Below are 16,350 nucleotides of genomic sequence, written 5' to 3'. Positions count from 1 at the left end.
CACTGGCATTACTAAGTGAGATTATGGCGCATGCGTAGGAAGATTAGAGGTGCAATATATAATGGGATTTTTAGTGTGCATAGAGCAGTGCACATGACCACAAGTAACAAAGCAACAGATGCAAGAGAGAAAAAGAGAGTTTTGGAAACGCGCAGAGGACTGAACAGAGAGACTGAAATAAACAGAACGGATTTTATAAAAAATGTATACAGCACATTTAAAGCGGAGTTCCAGTCCCCCAAACACTTTTTTTATTTAAAGACTGCTCTGCATTTGTCCAAACATGTACATTAACTTTTACTTTAAACATCCTTCATCGAACACCTCTGGTGGGAGCCATGATCTCTCAGGGCTTTCCTGGGAGACAGGTTCTAACCTGTTAGGTCTTTTTTGTGCTAGGAGAGTGATCCTCCCACTTGCCTCCCAGATGGACGGTCCCGTAGGCTCCCTTTTTCGTGCTCGGGGAGAGCCTGTACGCCCGGGAGCGCTGCTTCCATTTTTTGGCCAGACAGGCGGTCGTCCTCCTTTCCCTGCTGGCTGCATTTGGGAACAAGCGGTGATGGCCGCCATGTTTCTTGGGGCAGAGGAGCGCCTCAGCCATGTCCTGTATGGGAAGAAGCAGCACTTCCAGGTCGGCGCGCGCGTCATTTCCGACCGCAAAGCACAGAGGGAGAGGGCAGGGTCACCTGGTGCCTTAATTCTGGTTCCAGGTCAGCGCAGCGGCGTTTTTGAATCTGGAACCGTTCGTTTCACCACGTGTCCGCAGACAGCTATGAATAGCGATGCAGCAGATAAGGGGGCAAGCCAAGGCGCCAGCAAGGCTAAGGTAAGGGACTGTGTCCTCTATTACTCTGGGCCGTTTTCTCCTGTGGGGGTTACTCTCCCTTTCCCCCCCTCCCCCCACCCCCCATCTCCCTGGGAATGTATGTTGCAGTGGCTAGTGTTAGTATATCTGCCCAGCAACAGGGGATTTTTAGGTGGTGGTGGCTTGCTGGGCACATGGAAGTAAGATGTTATCTTCCTTAGTGCACCTGGGTGTCTTATTTGTGCTGTATAGCAGCCTTTTAAGTGTGGTTCCTTGTCTCTTTTCTGTTTGTCCAGGCCAAAGGTTCTGCCCAACCAGTCAAGAAAAGGTGCCCTATCTGCAAAGAGAAATTAAGCGATGTTTGGAACAAAACGCTTTGTGCAGATTGCATTGCAAATCTAGTCAGAGAGGAGTCTCCATCCATGTGTGGCGATTTGGTTACAACAATAAAGGATGAGCTCTGGGCCACTTTTCAAGCTTTTAGGTCAAACCTAAGAGAGGAACCAGGTCCTTTAAGGGATCCTTCAGTTCCGCAGCCATCTTCAGAACCCCAAGGCGGCTCTCAAATAATTTTGGGGGGTCCGATATCCCAGGACACTTCCCAAGGGTCCGTTTCCCTCGCTCCAGATGAAACAGATTCTGAGGAGGAGGAAAATGAAACAGATGCCGCTTCTAAGTACAAAATGTCGCTAGAAGAGGTGGGAGGACTCCTGAAAGTAATCCATGCCACTTTGAGGATAGAAGAGGAAAAGAAGGAACTCTCCCTGCATGACTGCATGTATGCTGGTTTAGGAGATTCAAAAGGCCGTTCTTTTCCAGTCGATTCAGTTATCACTGATATGATTAAAAAAGAGTTACTGGAACCTGAGAAAAAGCCATTCTTTTCCCGGGCTCACAAGAAAAGATTTCCATTTGAGGAAAATCCTGATTCTATATGGAACAAGGTTCCAAAATTGGACTCTGCCTTTTCTCAGGTCTCTAAGTCTACGGGCCTCACCTTTTGAGGATATGAGCACTCTGAAGGAGCCCATGGATAAAAGGATGGACCTGCTTCTTAAAAGAACCTGCCAATTGGTGATAAACAATCTAAAACCTTGCAATGGCAACAACCTGTGTTGCAAGGAATTTAGATCACTGGGTTAACCAGATGAAAGCCCATGTTACAGCAGATTCCTCAAAACAGGAGATTCTAGACTCCTTTACAACTCTGTCTGCAGCAATATCATACATTGCGGAATGCGTCTGCTGAATCTATCCGCATGTCACCCAGGTCACCAGCTTTACCTAACTCTGCTAGAAGGGCCTTATGGCTGAAGACTTGGCCAGGGGATGCTGCATCTAAAAATAGACTGTGTAGTATTTCTTTTGCAGGTGATCTGTTTGGTTCGGAGCTAGAGTCCATTCTTGACCGTACGGCAGATAAAAAGAAGTAGTTTCCGGGCAAGAAAAAACAGGTGCAAACCCGTAAGCGTTTTTTTCGGCCCCAAAAAGGGCAGCAGGATGGAAAAACGCAGGGCAAGAAGAAGCCATGGTCTTTGTCAGAAGCTCAAAGGTAGGAGTGGAGTGCTCTTCAATCCTCCTGCGACCTCCGGAAAACCGCAATGACTCCCTCAAGGTCGAGGGAAGACTCCAGGAGTTTCTTCCTCAGTGGAGGGCCATTACTTCAAATCAGTTTATTGTAAATATGCTCTCCCAGGGGTATGTGATAGAATTCACGGAAGAACCTCCAAAAAGATTCTTGATAACAAACGTCCCAAGGGATCCGGTTCAGGAACTGAAAACCCAGAAAGTAACTGTTCCGGTCCCGACGGGAGTTCTTCCAGGGTTTCTACTCGCATGTATTTCTCGTTCAGAAACCTTCAGGAAAGTTCCGCCTCATCTTGAATCTCAAAATGCTGAACAAATCAGTAGAGTACAGAAGGTTTCGATATGGATTAAATTTTTTCAGTAAGAAACCTCCTGTATCAAGGGTGCTACATGGCATCAATAGATTTACAAGATGCCTACCTCCACATTCCTATTGCCACCAGGTCACAGAAATATCTGAGGTTAGCACTGAAAGAAGGGAAGAAGGTGATACATCTGCAATTCAGAGCACTCCCGTTTGGTCTGTCATCCCCAAGGGTTTTCACGAAAATAATGGCCGAAGCTTTGGCGCCTCTGCGTCTGGAAGGAATCTCAGTTATTCCTTATCTGGACGATCTGCTGTTTTTTGCTCAGACCAGAGAAGGTCTTCAAGAAAACTTGCTCAGAGCTCGTGTTCACCTAGAGTTCATAGGGTGAATCTTAAACCTTCAAAAATCAAATCTGATTCCCTCACAGGAAGTGTTATTCCTGGGTTTCCGTATCAACTCTTTGGAACAAAAAATTTTTTCTTCCAGAGGAAAAGCTGAGAACGTTGGTACAAGTGGTGTCACTGCTACAGTCCAATCAAATTCTGCCCATCAGGAAGGCCATATCAGCTTTGGGAACCCTGACCTCTTCAATACCGGCCGTCCAGTGGGCAAAGCTCCATTTCAGACCTCTGCAAATTTTCCTGTTAAAAACCTGGAATCACCAGCAGGATTCACTAGATTCACTAGTAAAGATCCCTACATTGGTGAAAAGGAGTCTTTGGTGGTGGAAGAACCAGACAAGATATTCAGAGGGCCTGTTATGGTCCTTCCCAACCCAGGTGAGGTTAACCGATGCCAGTTCCTGGGGTTGGGGGGCTCATATGAACGGTCGGTGGGCCAAGGGCTCGTGGTTCACAAAAGATGCACTGAGGTCCTCAAATTGGAGGGAACTAAAAGCTATAGAGACAGCCTTACTGACCTTTGCAAAAGAAGTCCAGGAACAGCATACTCAGATCCTGTCAGACAACGCCACGGCGGTGGCCTACATAAACAGACGGGGGGGAACCAGAAGCAGACTTCTGCAAAACCTAGCAAGAAGCATTCTAAGCTGGGCAGAGCTCCATACTCTATCCTTGTCAGCGGTTCACTTAAAGGGGACCCTAAACAGGGTAGCGGACTTCCTCAGCTGGAACCAGGTATTAGAAGCGGAGTGGCAATTGAATCCAGAGATCTCCCATTTGATTGTGAACAAGTGGGGGCACCCAAGAGTGGACCTCTTTGTGACCCAGGAAAACTCGCAAGTGTCTTGTTTCTTCTCCCTGAACAGGAACGAGGCATCACTGGGAGTGGATGCTCTGGCGCACAATTGGAACTTTCACCTCTGTTACGCATTCCCCCCGTTTCAGCTTATCCCTCGGGTCATAGCAAAAATCAGGAAGGAGGATACAACGGTGTTCCTCATCACTCCCTTCTGGCCCAAAAGGCCTTGGTTTTCATCCCTTCTTCAGATGCAGCTAAAACCGTATTGGCACCTTCCTTTAAGGAAGGACCTTCTGTTACAAGGTCCTCTGCTTTACCAGGAAGTAGCAAAGCTAAAACTCACGGCTTGGCTACTGAAGAACAGCTCTTGAAGAGAAAAGGTTTCTCGGATAGATTGGTGGCTACCCTCCTATACAGCAGAGAGAAGGTTACAAGAGCAATGTATTCCAAGGTTTGGAAAGTCTTCAACTCCTGGTGCACAGCATCTGACAGATCACCAAAACAAATTTCCTCTGTTCTGGAATTTCTGCAAGAAGGAGCGGACAAGGGCCTAGCGGTCAGCACCCTCAAGGTTCAAGTTGCTGCGCTGGGGGTATTTCTAGAAAAATCTATTTCATCAGAACCCTTAGTGGTTCTTCAAAGCTCTCACCCGGTCTAGACCAGTGGTGATCAAAAGCTGTCCAGCATGGGACTTATCAGTTGTTCTACAGGCTCTGACCAGGGAACCTTTTGAACCCATTAATTTAGCCTCCCTGAAATTAGTTACTTTAAAAACAGTTTTTTTAGTGGCTGTTACAACAGCTCGAAGAGTCAGTGAGCTGCAAGCCTTATCGATCAGGGAGCCATTTTTTTCCATTTTTTTAGACCGAATTGTTCTGAAGACGGATCCTAATTTTTTACCGAAGGTCGCTTCGGTCCAGAACCGAACGCAGGAGATTATACTTCCTACCTTTTGTTCTAATCCATCGGGTAAGAAGGAAGAAGAATTCCATACTCTGGATGTTAAAAGAGCAGTCTTGAGTTACTTGGAAAACACTAAAGATTTTAGATGTTCAGATGCTCTGTTTGTTTTATTTTCCGGTAATAAAAAAGGAAGAAAAGCTTCCAGAGGAACCATTGCCAGATGGTTGAGAATGGCTATCTCAAAAGCCTATTCCCTTACAGGTCAAGAAAGTCCAGTGAATGTCCGGGCTCATTCTACAAGAGCTTCAGCGGTGAGTTGGGCAGAAAAAGCTGGAGCCACCCCTGAACAAATCTATAAGGCAGCTACTTGGACAAGTCTTGACAACCTTTGCCCGTCATTATAGATTAGACCTCATGACGGCTGGGGACCAGGCTTTTGGAAGAAAAGTCTTACAGGCTGTTGTCCCACCCTAAATGGAGTAAGTCTCGATTATCCTCTTGGGTGCTGTCCTGAAAGACGTTTTGGAAAAATGCAAGTTAGACTTACCGGTAACTTGTTTTCCAATAGGCTTTCAGGACAGCAGTAACCCGCCCCTTTTTTATGCTGTTGCTGTAATACTGTGATATAACTGTCGCTTATGTGTTGCAGCTGGGGCTGGAGTTCTCTACAAACCGCTGACGAGGCAATGTGGAGGACTCCAATTAAAGACTTAATTGATGAGGTGTTTCCTGTGGGCGGAGGAGCCTTGATCTCTCGGGTGCTGTCCTGAAAGCGTATTGGAAAACAAGTTACCGGTAAGTCTAACTTGCATTTTTTGGCAGTAGGCAATTCGCAAGGACTCCTGGGATGCATGACGCTGCTATCCCAGGAACATTTGCGAATCGCCCCGGGGGGGAATGGGCGGAAGTGCAGGAGAAATGACACTGAAAAGGGTATTTCCAAGCAGAAAAAAAAAAAAAAATTTGCATTGTGAAAATGATGAGGTAGGGGGATACCATAGAGCAGGGGTCTCAAACTCTTGCCCCTCCAGCTGTTGCAAAACTACAAGTCCCATAAGGCATTGCAAGGCTGACAGTTACAAGCATGACTCCCTCAGGCAGAGGCATGATGGGACTTGTAGTTTCGCAACAGCTGGAGAGCCGCCAGTTTGAGACCACTGCCATAGAGAGAAAGTGCAGAAAATAGGTGGAACTCCGCTTTAACTAGGAGATGTGTAGGCAGGACTTTTAAATAATACTACTTTTATTGTTTAGTTCTACTTCAAGGCTGTTTGACTTGAATTTATTAAGAAGTTGCAAGCACATGAAGATTTCTTGTTTTTCCTGCTGGCAGATCACAATATTTTAGAACACTGGTTCTCACTACACACTAATAACAGTTAACAGTGCTCCTCTGCCACAAGCAGCCTTAACTGTTGTTAGTGGTAGTCAGGGGTTAAGTCCCACCTTAGATTGATTGCCAATGTATTCCCTTTTGATATTGATGGTCACTGGTGAAATGGTCTCTTAGATTGGTAGTCCTCTTACATTGGTGGTGGTGAAAGGACTGACCAATGGTGTAGTGCCCCTCTACATTGGTGGTCCAGTACTTCCTGGCAAAAGAAGTAACTGCATCCCCTCTGAATATCAGTAGTTGCAAATCGGGGTCTTCAGTGTTTTTCATTAAATCTACTTGAAGTTTGGATGATGGTTTAAGATCCACAAGATGATGGGAATGCAAGTATCAATGAAACATAAGTGCAAAGGCTTTCTTCCTATATGTTGCCAGTTATATACAGTAAGGTTTCATACATACACCGTTAACCATTCAGCCAGCATCATAACGAACAGCGGTGATTAGATATATTCTGCTATCATGTACAACTTCTTTCATCTGCAGAAGTCACATATTAGATATAGGCACTGAATGGATACAGCAATCATGTGTTACTATAGTGTTACTATCAGCAAGTACTAGGGACAGGAAACCTTAAGTGACTCCCTGCAGACTACTACAGTTTTCCATCATGAAATACTCACCATTTCTCACTACAAAAACTTGCTTCCTCCAGTTCATTTTTATATTCCTCAAACACAAACTATATATTATATTTTACCTGATACAGCAATGCAATTACTGAATAATCATTTTAAAAGAAAGTAGAATGCATAGATCCTTAGTAGATTCTGGATATTCAAAGAAATAAAAACTGTATCTGTCTTTTTGTAGGAAAATTTGTTAATCTTGAAATGCCAAAAAAAATATAGTAAATTTCCTTTATATCGGCCCTATGATCCCTCCTGTATTGATTTGTATTGTAAGTGTACTGTCTGCCCTCATGTTGTAAAGCGCTGCACAAACTGTTGAAGCTATATAAATCCTGTATGATAATAATATCACGACATCTAGTCCAGCAAATGCATTATCCTGTTCAGATGAATATTGTGTGTATTTCATGCCCTCTAGTGGAATGTTATAGGAATGGGTTTTGATTTTTCTGTAAGCGTTATACAGTAGAAAGCTTTAGAAGAAAAAGCTTGTATATGCTTGCATACAGTATTTCAGCTTTAAAAAACTAGTAATGGTTTGTTATCAAATGTTATTTCTCTGTGTGTACTACTATTTGTGTCAATAATAAATGCCTGATGATGCACTTAAAGTGGAATGTTAGTCAGAAAATGAAGTCCTGCTAGATGACTTTAGGCTGGCCCCTTTTGCAGATATAGCTATGTAAAACATTAAAAATAAGTGCCTATACGGTTTAAAATGCAGTAATACACTGTCTTACCCTGCTCTGCACATGCTCAGTTGCTCTCCATTTTAGGCATTTTTAGACACTGCTGAGTTTGTAGAGACCAATTTTGCTGACATCCCTAAGAGCCCTTTCACACTGGGGCGGTTTGCAGGCGCTATTGCGCTAATAATAGCGCCTGCAAACCGACCCAAAAGTGCCGCTGCTTTCATTCCAGTGTGAAAGCCCCGAGGGCTTCACACTGGAGCGATGCGCTGGCAGGACGGTAAAAAAAAGTCCTGCCAGCAGCATCTTCGGAGCGGTGAAGGAACGGAGTGTATACTGCTCCTTCACCGCTTCTGCCCATTGAAATCAATGGGACGGCGCGGCTATACCGCTGGCAAAGCGCCTCTGCAGAGGCGCTTTGCGGTGGTATTTAACCCTTTCTCGACCGCTAGCGGGGGTAAAACCGCCCCGCTAGTGGCCGCATACCGACGGTAAAATGCCGCTAATAATAGCGGCGTTTTACCACCGACGCCGCCCCCGCCCCAGTGTGAAAGGGCTCTAAAGCAAAATTAAACCCTCCTTTACAGCCAAGAAAGCTTCTTCTATTTGATCTACAGCTGGCATGGTGCTGCTCATGTGATCAGTTATGACACCAGCCATTTGATGGTTTGACGGTTTGGTTGAGGACACAAGCAAATGTAGCTGCAATCCCAACCTTCCAGGAATGTAACTGTTTTTTGAAACTGTTAAATCAATGGATTTAGTTCAGAGCACCTGTGATTGGGGCTGTGCTGATAATCAATGCGCTGATTATCAGCGCAGACCCCTCCCTCTGTAGGGAGAGCCGCTGATCGGCTTTACTCTACTTGCACCTTGTCAGCGCGAACTGAGGCATGCCGATTACCGGCACTTCACGGTTACCACTGTGATTGGTCATGGCTGATCACGTGGTAAAGAGCCTATGTCATAGGCCCTTTACCAAGATCGGAGATGTGGTGTGTCAGAGCGACACACAGCACCACCGATCGCTGCTCTGCATGCCCCTGGGAGCACACACCAGTGGCTTATCCTGCTGGACATCATATGACACCCAGTCAGGATAACTGATAACCCGCCTGGCCACCATTCTGCTATAGGTCGGGCGGGATGTGGTTAATAATGTTTGAGGAAAAATGAAAGATGCAGCCCTCTCAACAGAAGCAATCCAATCCTAGTGTGCAGTCTGCAGCACAGGTGCCAGTGCTCAGTGTGTCTTCTCACACTAAATACAATATATAAGAAAGAAGAGCCGGCAACTCCAAAATTCTTGATGCAAAAATGTTTGCATCAAGGACTTTGGAGTTGCCGGCTCTTCTTTCTTATATATGGTTAATAATGTTGCATGACTATAAAAACCATGTATTTTAAATCAAAATTCAAAATACTGTGTGCCTTAATTACTGGTACCACATTCTATGATTATAGGATTAAACCATAAGGAAAATAAATGGTAGGAGGGAAAAGGGGACAAAGAAGACCAAGGTGGACTTCTGAAGTACCCAGAAATTACAAATGTATTATATAAAAATACAAGCATTTTTATTGCATGCTAAACTATTTTAAAAAGTTATAAAATCGTAAAAATGACAGCCACACAAAACTTCCCTCATAAATATATCCCAGTCCTTATACATCAGTTAAAAAGATAAAATTCGGTATGTATTTAAAACCATACAGCGTATTCTAGACTGCTTCCAAAAATACATTGCATATGCACCAGCCTGCTATTTTTGTGTTGATTGTTTTTAAGAATTTAATCAAAGTCTCCAGGTATGTATGGACCATGTAGGATACTGCACTGTCAGATTGCTTTATATAGTTCATTATTAATAGGGCAGAATATCTAGAAGTGGTACTTTACATTTTTCATAGATTAGGGGCAATTAAGTCACTGGTTGTTTTACACTATTCACCTGGTGTTCTGTGTGCTTTACTACCCAGGTTTGCATGCCTGCTTTAGTAGTTATGAGACAGTCCCACTTTGTCTGTTGAATTTTTCATGTATGTTATATTATGGAGAATGAATTTGGAAAGGAAGGCACAGGCATGTGTAGGACACCACTCTACAGGAACCATGCTGAGATACTTCACTGCTGGAGTCTACAAGATGTAAAATGATACAGCCCATAACTGCACATGTGCACGCTCTCCAAGAATCTGAGTAGAGAATCGCTCTCAAGTTCACTACTGGTAATAAGCAGCATCGATGATTAACTACGTGATTGGCTGCAGTTAAGCCTAGTACACATGGGCTGAATATTGGCCTGTGCAATGGAAACCGTCCGACATTCAGCATGTATGTACGGCAGCCGGTCCAACAGAAGAAGGCTTATGATCAACAAAAGGTCTGCCAACTAACTCCTGTTGGCTGAGAGCGCTGACTGGAGCATTTTACCGAGGGGGCAGGGGAGAACGCTGTACTAATATTAGATTGTTAGTACAGCAACTCTGACATGAGCTGCAAGTTGAACGAAAAAAAACGCTTTATCATGAAATGGCCATAGGGAGTGGATTAAGGCAGAATTGGGTTCAAGACAAGGTTGCAGCTATGTCCCCCTCCACCCCATCCCTTTGACTTTGATAAGGATGGCTAAGTGAAGCCACCCCTTTTGCATTGTCTTTACCGACATGACCTATGCCATCAGACACCAACTGCCTACAAGATCATCTTACCTTGTGAAGTGACCGGCAGATCCACAGCCTTGACCAACTGTGTTATCCCCCGTGTTTACTGCTGAAGCATAAAAGTTGTAGTTGGGCCCCCTGGAAATCCACCAGGCCCTAGGGTTCTGCTTAGGTTGCCTTGTGAATGATCTGAATTTGACCCCACATACACTGAAGTGTTGAATAGGACTGCTTTTCTTTTCTTCTGACCGCAACTATTCAGGATCTGCATGTGAAGACCGAGCACCTGTAAAAAGGCTAGGAAAACTTTCTAATAATGTCCGAGTTCTTTTAAGTTTTTTTTTTTTTTTTTTTAATTCAGAAATGAAGCTGAGGGTGAGGGTTTTTTTTTTTTTTTTTTTGTTAGGTTTTTTTTTCATTAAAGATCTTTCTAAATGAGCAAGTGAGTATATTAAATTAAACAGATGTTTTTGTAGGAGTGAATTTCCTAAAAGTGTCTTAAGTATGTATTTTATTTTCTCAGAATGATAAACCTCAGGGATTTATACGGGTACAAGCTCCTCAGTTTTCCAAAGTTTCTATGGCGGTACAACTGACAGAAGATTTAAAAGCAGGTGACATTCTGGCACGCTTCCTCAATCTAGAAAGGTATATCATTGTTTAGCAATATGCTCTAACTTGTGGATTAGACACCTGTAACTTTTTGTGTATCTGTGATTGGGCCAATGTATTTTCATATTGTGCTGTTTTTTTAAATGTGCCTACATGCAATAGCTAGCTTAATATAGAAGATATCTCCCTTCATGGACAATGGGAGTTTATCTCTTTGGGTTTAGGTAAGACTAGCAAAAGTGTACCCAATGCAGAAAGGGTAAAGGCTGGGGATTTAACACTGTTAAAGTATTGTCTGGATGATATTGTGAACGTAATAGCAGCAGGCAGTTAATGCCAGAGAGGAATGCAGAGGGTATGACAGTGTACAGTATGTTTAGGAGATGAGTGCAGAAAGTATGACAGTTGGCCATATGTTTGGGAGAGGGGTGTAGAGGGTATGACAGTGGGCAGTATGTGCAGGAGAGGGTGTACAGAGGGTATGACCATGGACAGTATATGCAGGAGAGAGTCTCAGAGGGTATGAGAGGGGGAAATATGTGCAGGAAATGAGTGCAGAGGGTATGACAAAAAGGCGCATGCAGGAGATGTTAAAGAAGTCTTTGTAATCAATATATACTGGATAATAATGTGAATGGATTGCCAGTGGGCAGTATGTGGAGATAATGTGTACAGAAGGTATGACAGTGGCCACTGTGTTTAGAAAACTGGAGGCGAGTGGAGGGCATGACAGCAGACAGATTCTGCAGGAGAGCAGAGGGTATGGGAGATATGTGCTGGCGAGGGGTATGGGGGGTATTGTGGGGCATTATGTTCAGAATACAGGAGGAGTGCAGAGGGAAGTATGTGAGGGGAAATTGAGGACAATGGAGGTTGAAAAGGAGATGGCAACATTTGGGCCCCTTTCACACAGACGCCTCCGTGAAGCAGAAACCTCTTGCTCAGTGGGGGATCTCCGCTGAGCAGGCGGATGACAGGTCTGTGTCCGCTCTGCTCTGCTCTGCAGAGTGGACACAGATACAGTCCTGCTCTCCCCTATGGGGAAATTTTGATGGAAACAGACCACCTGTTCCTTTCCATCTGATGCCATCCAATCTGATCCGCCAGACGGATGGGGAATAGGACCACCATCCCTTTGTTTTTGGAGGACAGGATTGGCTCAGATGGTGGCAGGTGTCGGCGGATATGTGTCCGCTGACATCCGCTGCCCCATAGAAGAGACTGGAGGGTCCAATCAGGTCGGCCTGCAAAACCCATCGGATTAGCCATGTGGCCTAAAGAAGGTTATTGGCAAGGACTGTGTCATGGAGTCAAGGAACAGTGGAGGTTTTGCTGTGGGATTGGGGGGGATTAGGCACGGCTTTGTTGTCGGGGAATGTTTACCTAAGGAATTAGGACAGTGGAGCTTAGATTACCATTGCACGAGAGTCTGTGCAGATGACTCCTGTTTGATGTGGTGCACTGAATAAATGAGGGATTATCGAGCTTTGCTGGAGACTTGGTACTGAAAAGTTAACAGACATACTGGGCATGAAGGAGTAATTACACATACATTGGGCACTGGCGGCTGAGGGATTAATGCCCATAAGCAGAAGAATAATAGATGGTGCTGAGAGATTAAAGCACATACTCTGCTGGTTTAAAACTGGTTGCAAGGCTCTGTGTACTGGGCTATAGTATATATATATATATATATATATATATATATATATATATATATATATATATATATGGTATAGATATTAAGTTTGTGTGCTGGGGCAGGATATAGGGGAAAAACATTGTGTGTTCTAACACACACACCTTGGACTACACATACACTCAATCATTATTAAAAAGCAATTAGAAACCTACTACTGCATAAAGGGGGAGGAAGTAGAAACTGCTGCTGAACTGAGATTCACTCTAAGTGCTGAACCTCAAGACTGTCTGGGCTCAATGTGCAAAGTTTATGGGGAGTTTAATAGGCAATTTGTATGTGACTATAAATTAAAGGAGAAGTCCAGCTTGAGCTCATTTGGCTGGGCTTCTCCTACGGGTCACAGGAGTGCAAATCGTTTTTCACTCCTGTGACCCGTTTTCAGCAGAGAGCGGTCTGCAGTCCGCTCTCTGCTGACGTCACTGGAATCAGTCCAGGCACCACGTCATCACGACAGTGAAGTCTGGATCCGCCTGGACTGATGACCATTTTAGCCTCTGAGTGAGCCCCTGAAACAGCCACTCCTTGCCCCTCCACAGCTCAGCGCTCCAGTGAGTGTGGAGGAGCAGAAAGGAGAGATGCTGATTGACAGTTAGCAGCTCTCCTCCCGGATCTGTGAGAACCGAGCCATCGGCGATGTTCGCTGGCTCGGTTCTCAGTGTAGACGGCGGGGGTCAGATGCAGCATCGGACCGATGCTGCATCCACCTAGGTAAGTATAAATAGGCTAAAAAAGCAAAACCCATACTTCTCTTTTAAGGAGTTTCTAGATGAGAAACAACAGTGTGATGGAGGTATATAGCGAAAGAACAAATATATGTGTGCTGGAGATGGGATCTCACTGGGAAAAGGTGTGATGTCAGTAGGAAAGAACTAGGAAGAGGCAGAATCCCTCAGTGGCAAAATAAAACGTTACAGTATCCTCAACTTGAAAGTGAAACTCTGCTGTGAAACAGAACTGTGATTTAGGGATTATATGATTAAGGAAGGATGAAAAAGGCCTCGTACCACTTTTTTTTCCAAGACCGAGATCTGCAAAATAGAGGTTTGAGCTGTAGCCACCTGCTGGTGAAATCTGCTGTAGCAGCCGAAACACATTAACACATACAGTTGTATGCAAAAGTTTAGGAACCCCTGACAATTTCCATGATTCTCATTTATAAATATTTGGGTGTTTGGATCAGCAATTTCATCTTGATCTATTAAATAACTGAACGACGCAGTAATATTTCAGTAGTGAAATGAGGTTTATTGGATTAACAGAAAATGTGCAATATGCATCAAAACAAAATTAGACAGGTGCATAAATTTGGGCACCCCAACAGAAAAATCAATATTTAGTAGAGCCTCCTTTAGCAGAAATAACAGCCTCTAGACTCTTCCTATAGCCTTTAATGAGTGTCTGGATGACTGTAGTTTGGACCATTCCTCCTTAGAAAACATCTCCAGTTCAGTTAGGTTTATTGGTTGCCGAGCATGGACAGCCAGCTTCAAATCACCCCACAGATGTTCAGTGATATTCAGGTCTGGGGACTGGGATGGCCATTCCAGAACATTGTACTTGTACAGTACCTCTACATAAATGCCCGAGTAGATTTTGAGCAGTGTTTTGGGTCGTTGTCTTGTTACAATATCCAGCCCCGGCGTAACTTCAACTTTGTGACTGATTCCTCAACATTATTCTCAAGAATCTGCTGATATTGAGTGGAATCCATGCAACCCTCAACTTCAACCAGATTCCCAGTACTGGCACTGTCCACACAGCCCAACAGCATGATGGAACCTCCACCAAATTTTACTGTGGGTAGCAAGTGTTTTTCTTGGAATGCTGTGTTCTTTTGCCGCCATGCATAACGCCCCTTGTTATGCCCAAATAACTCAAGCTTTGTTTCATCAGTTTCCCATCAGAATGAATGGCAGCCCCACACGTCTTGTAAGAGCACTGCGATTTGGCTGCGGTGTGTTGCGAGTTTGGGAACAGGTGCAATTCCTGCACACCCAACCAGCCTGCAGACTGTGACACTTCATAAGCTCTATACTTGTATTTAGAAGACTTCAAATATACTTTCAAAATGTTGTTATGCCCTGTACACACAGTTGGACTTTGTTCGGACATTCCGACAACGAAATTCTAGAATTTTTTCCGACGGATGTTGGCTCAAACTTGTCTTGCATACACACGGTCACACAAAGTTGTTGGAAAATCCGATCGTTCTAAACGCGGTGACGTAAAACACATACGTCGGGACTATAAACGGGGCAGTGGCCAATAGCTTTCATCTCTTTATTTATTCTGAGCATGCGTGGGACTTTGTCCGTCGGATTTGTGTACACACGATCGGAATTTCCGACAACGGATTTTGTTGTCGGAAAATTTTATATCCTGCTCTCAAACTTTGTGTGTCGGAAAATCTGATGGAAAATGTGTGATGGAGCCTACACACGGTCAGAACTTCCGACAACAAGGTCCTAGCACACATTTTCCATTGGAAAATCCGACCGTGTGTACAGGGCATAAGTCTTCAACTAAAGTATATTTTTTAGAATGAGATTTGTTCCATCATGGTTGTTAAACTAAAATTATAATGCTATTTTTTTTTCTTTTTGGCAGTGGTTCATCAATGACTCTGACAAGAGAAGAAGTTAGTTTATATGAAATTGGGGGGAATATTGGTAAGTTCTAATTAGCATGACTTTGTCTCTTTTTTTTGGGGGGGGGGGGTTGTGTTTTGAAACAAAGTTTACCAAGTTTCTAAGGAATTTTAGGCCCCTTTTACACATACTGACATCTCTTTAGAAAAACGAATGTAAATGGATGATCATCCATTTATATTAGTTTACATCCGCTTCCGTCAGCATCCATTTTTCAAAGCCCTATTTTTCTTCTGTTAGAAGAAACGGATCAGACAAAAAATGGATGTAAATGGACAAACGGTCCGTTTTTGCATAAAAAAATGGCTCTGGGACTCAAGTGGTTAAGGACTCAAGCTGGAGGATGTAAAAACGGATGACAAGTGGATGACAAACTGATGTTAATCTTATTTGTTTTTTTTCGTTGAAAAAACATGACTGAACTGATGAAACGAACGGTCCGCACCGAAAGTCAAACACCACTGTATAGATCGCGGCTGGTAAACATGAGATCGTGATTTTTTTTGTTTTTTTGTTATCTCATGCTTTCCAGCCTGGAGGAGAGATGTGGGGTCTTATGGACCCCTCATCTCTCCATAAAGAGGACCTGTCGCGTACCATTCCGATTACAAGGGAAGTTTACATTCCTTGTAATAGGAATAAAAGTGATAAAAAAAATGTAAAAGAGAAAGTGTAAAAATAGAAAAAATAAAGTAAAATAAACAATAACATTTTTTTTAAACGCCCCTGTCCCCAGTAGCTCGCGCTCAGAAGCGAATGCACACACAAGTCCCGCCCGCATATGTAGACGCAGTTGAAACCACACATGTGAGGTATCCCCACGTGTGTTAGAGAACGAGCTACAATTCTAGCACTAGACCTCCTCTGTAACTCTAAACTGGTAACCTGTAAAAATTTTTAAAGCGTCGCCTTTGGAGATTTTTAAGTACCGAAGTTTGGCACCATTCCATGACCAATTTTAAAGCGTGACATGTTGGGTATCTATTTACTCAGCGTAACATCATCTTTCACATCATACAAAAATATTGGGCTAACTTTACTGTTTTGTTATTTTATAATTCATGAAACAGTTTTTTTTTTGCAAAAAAAAAAAAAAAAACGCATTTGAAAAATTGTTGCGCAAATACCGCGCTAGATAAAAAGTTGCAACGACCGCCATTTTATTCCCTAGGGTATCTGCTAAAAAAAACATATATAATGTTAG

General features: G+C 43.6%; 1 protein-coding gene across 2 annotated transcripts in view; it reads left to right on the top strand.

Moving 5' to 3' along the window:
- ARHGAP18 (Rho GTPase activating protein 18) overlaps positions 1-16,350 on the top strand; it is a 198,748-nt gene that overhangs the window by 178,458 nt on the left and 3,940 nt on the right. For both annotated transcript variants that reach the window (XM_073627256.1, XM_073627255.1), the window contains exons 13-14: positions 10,708-10,832; positions 15,106-15,167. In XM_073627256.1, the coding sequence (XP_073483357.1) occupies positions 10,708-10,832; positions 15,106-15,167 (187 nt within the window). The remainder of the gene's footprint in view (positions 1-10,707; positions 10,833-15,105; positions 15,168-16,350) is intronic.

Source organism: Aquarana catesbeiana, linkage group LG04 (assembly GCF_042186555.1).
Source record: "Aquarana catesbeiana isolate 2022-GZ linkage group LG04, ASM4218655v1, whole genome shotgun sequence".
Lineage (NCBI taxonomy): Eukaryota > Metazoa > Chordata > Amphibia > Anura > Ranidae > Aquarana > Aquarana catesbeiana.
The sequence above is the reverse complement of the archived record's forward strand: the minus strand, read 5'-3'. Positions and strand labels throughout refer to the sequence as shown.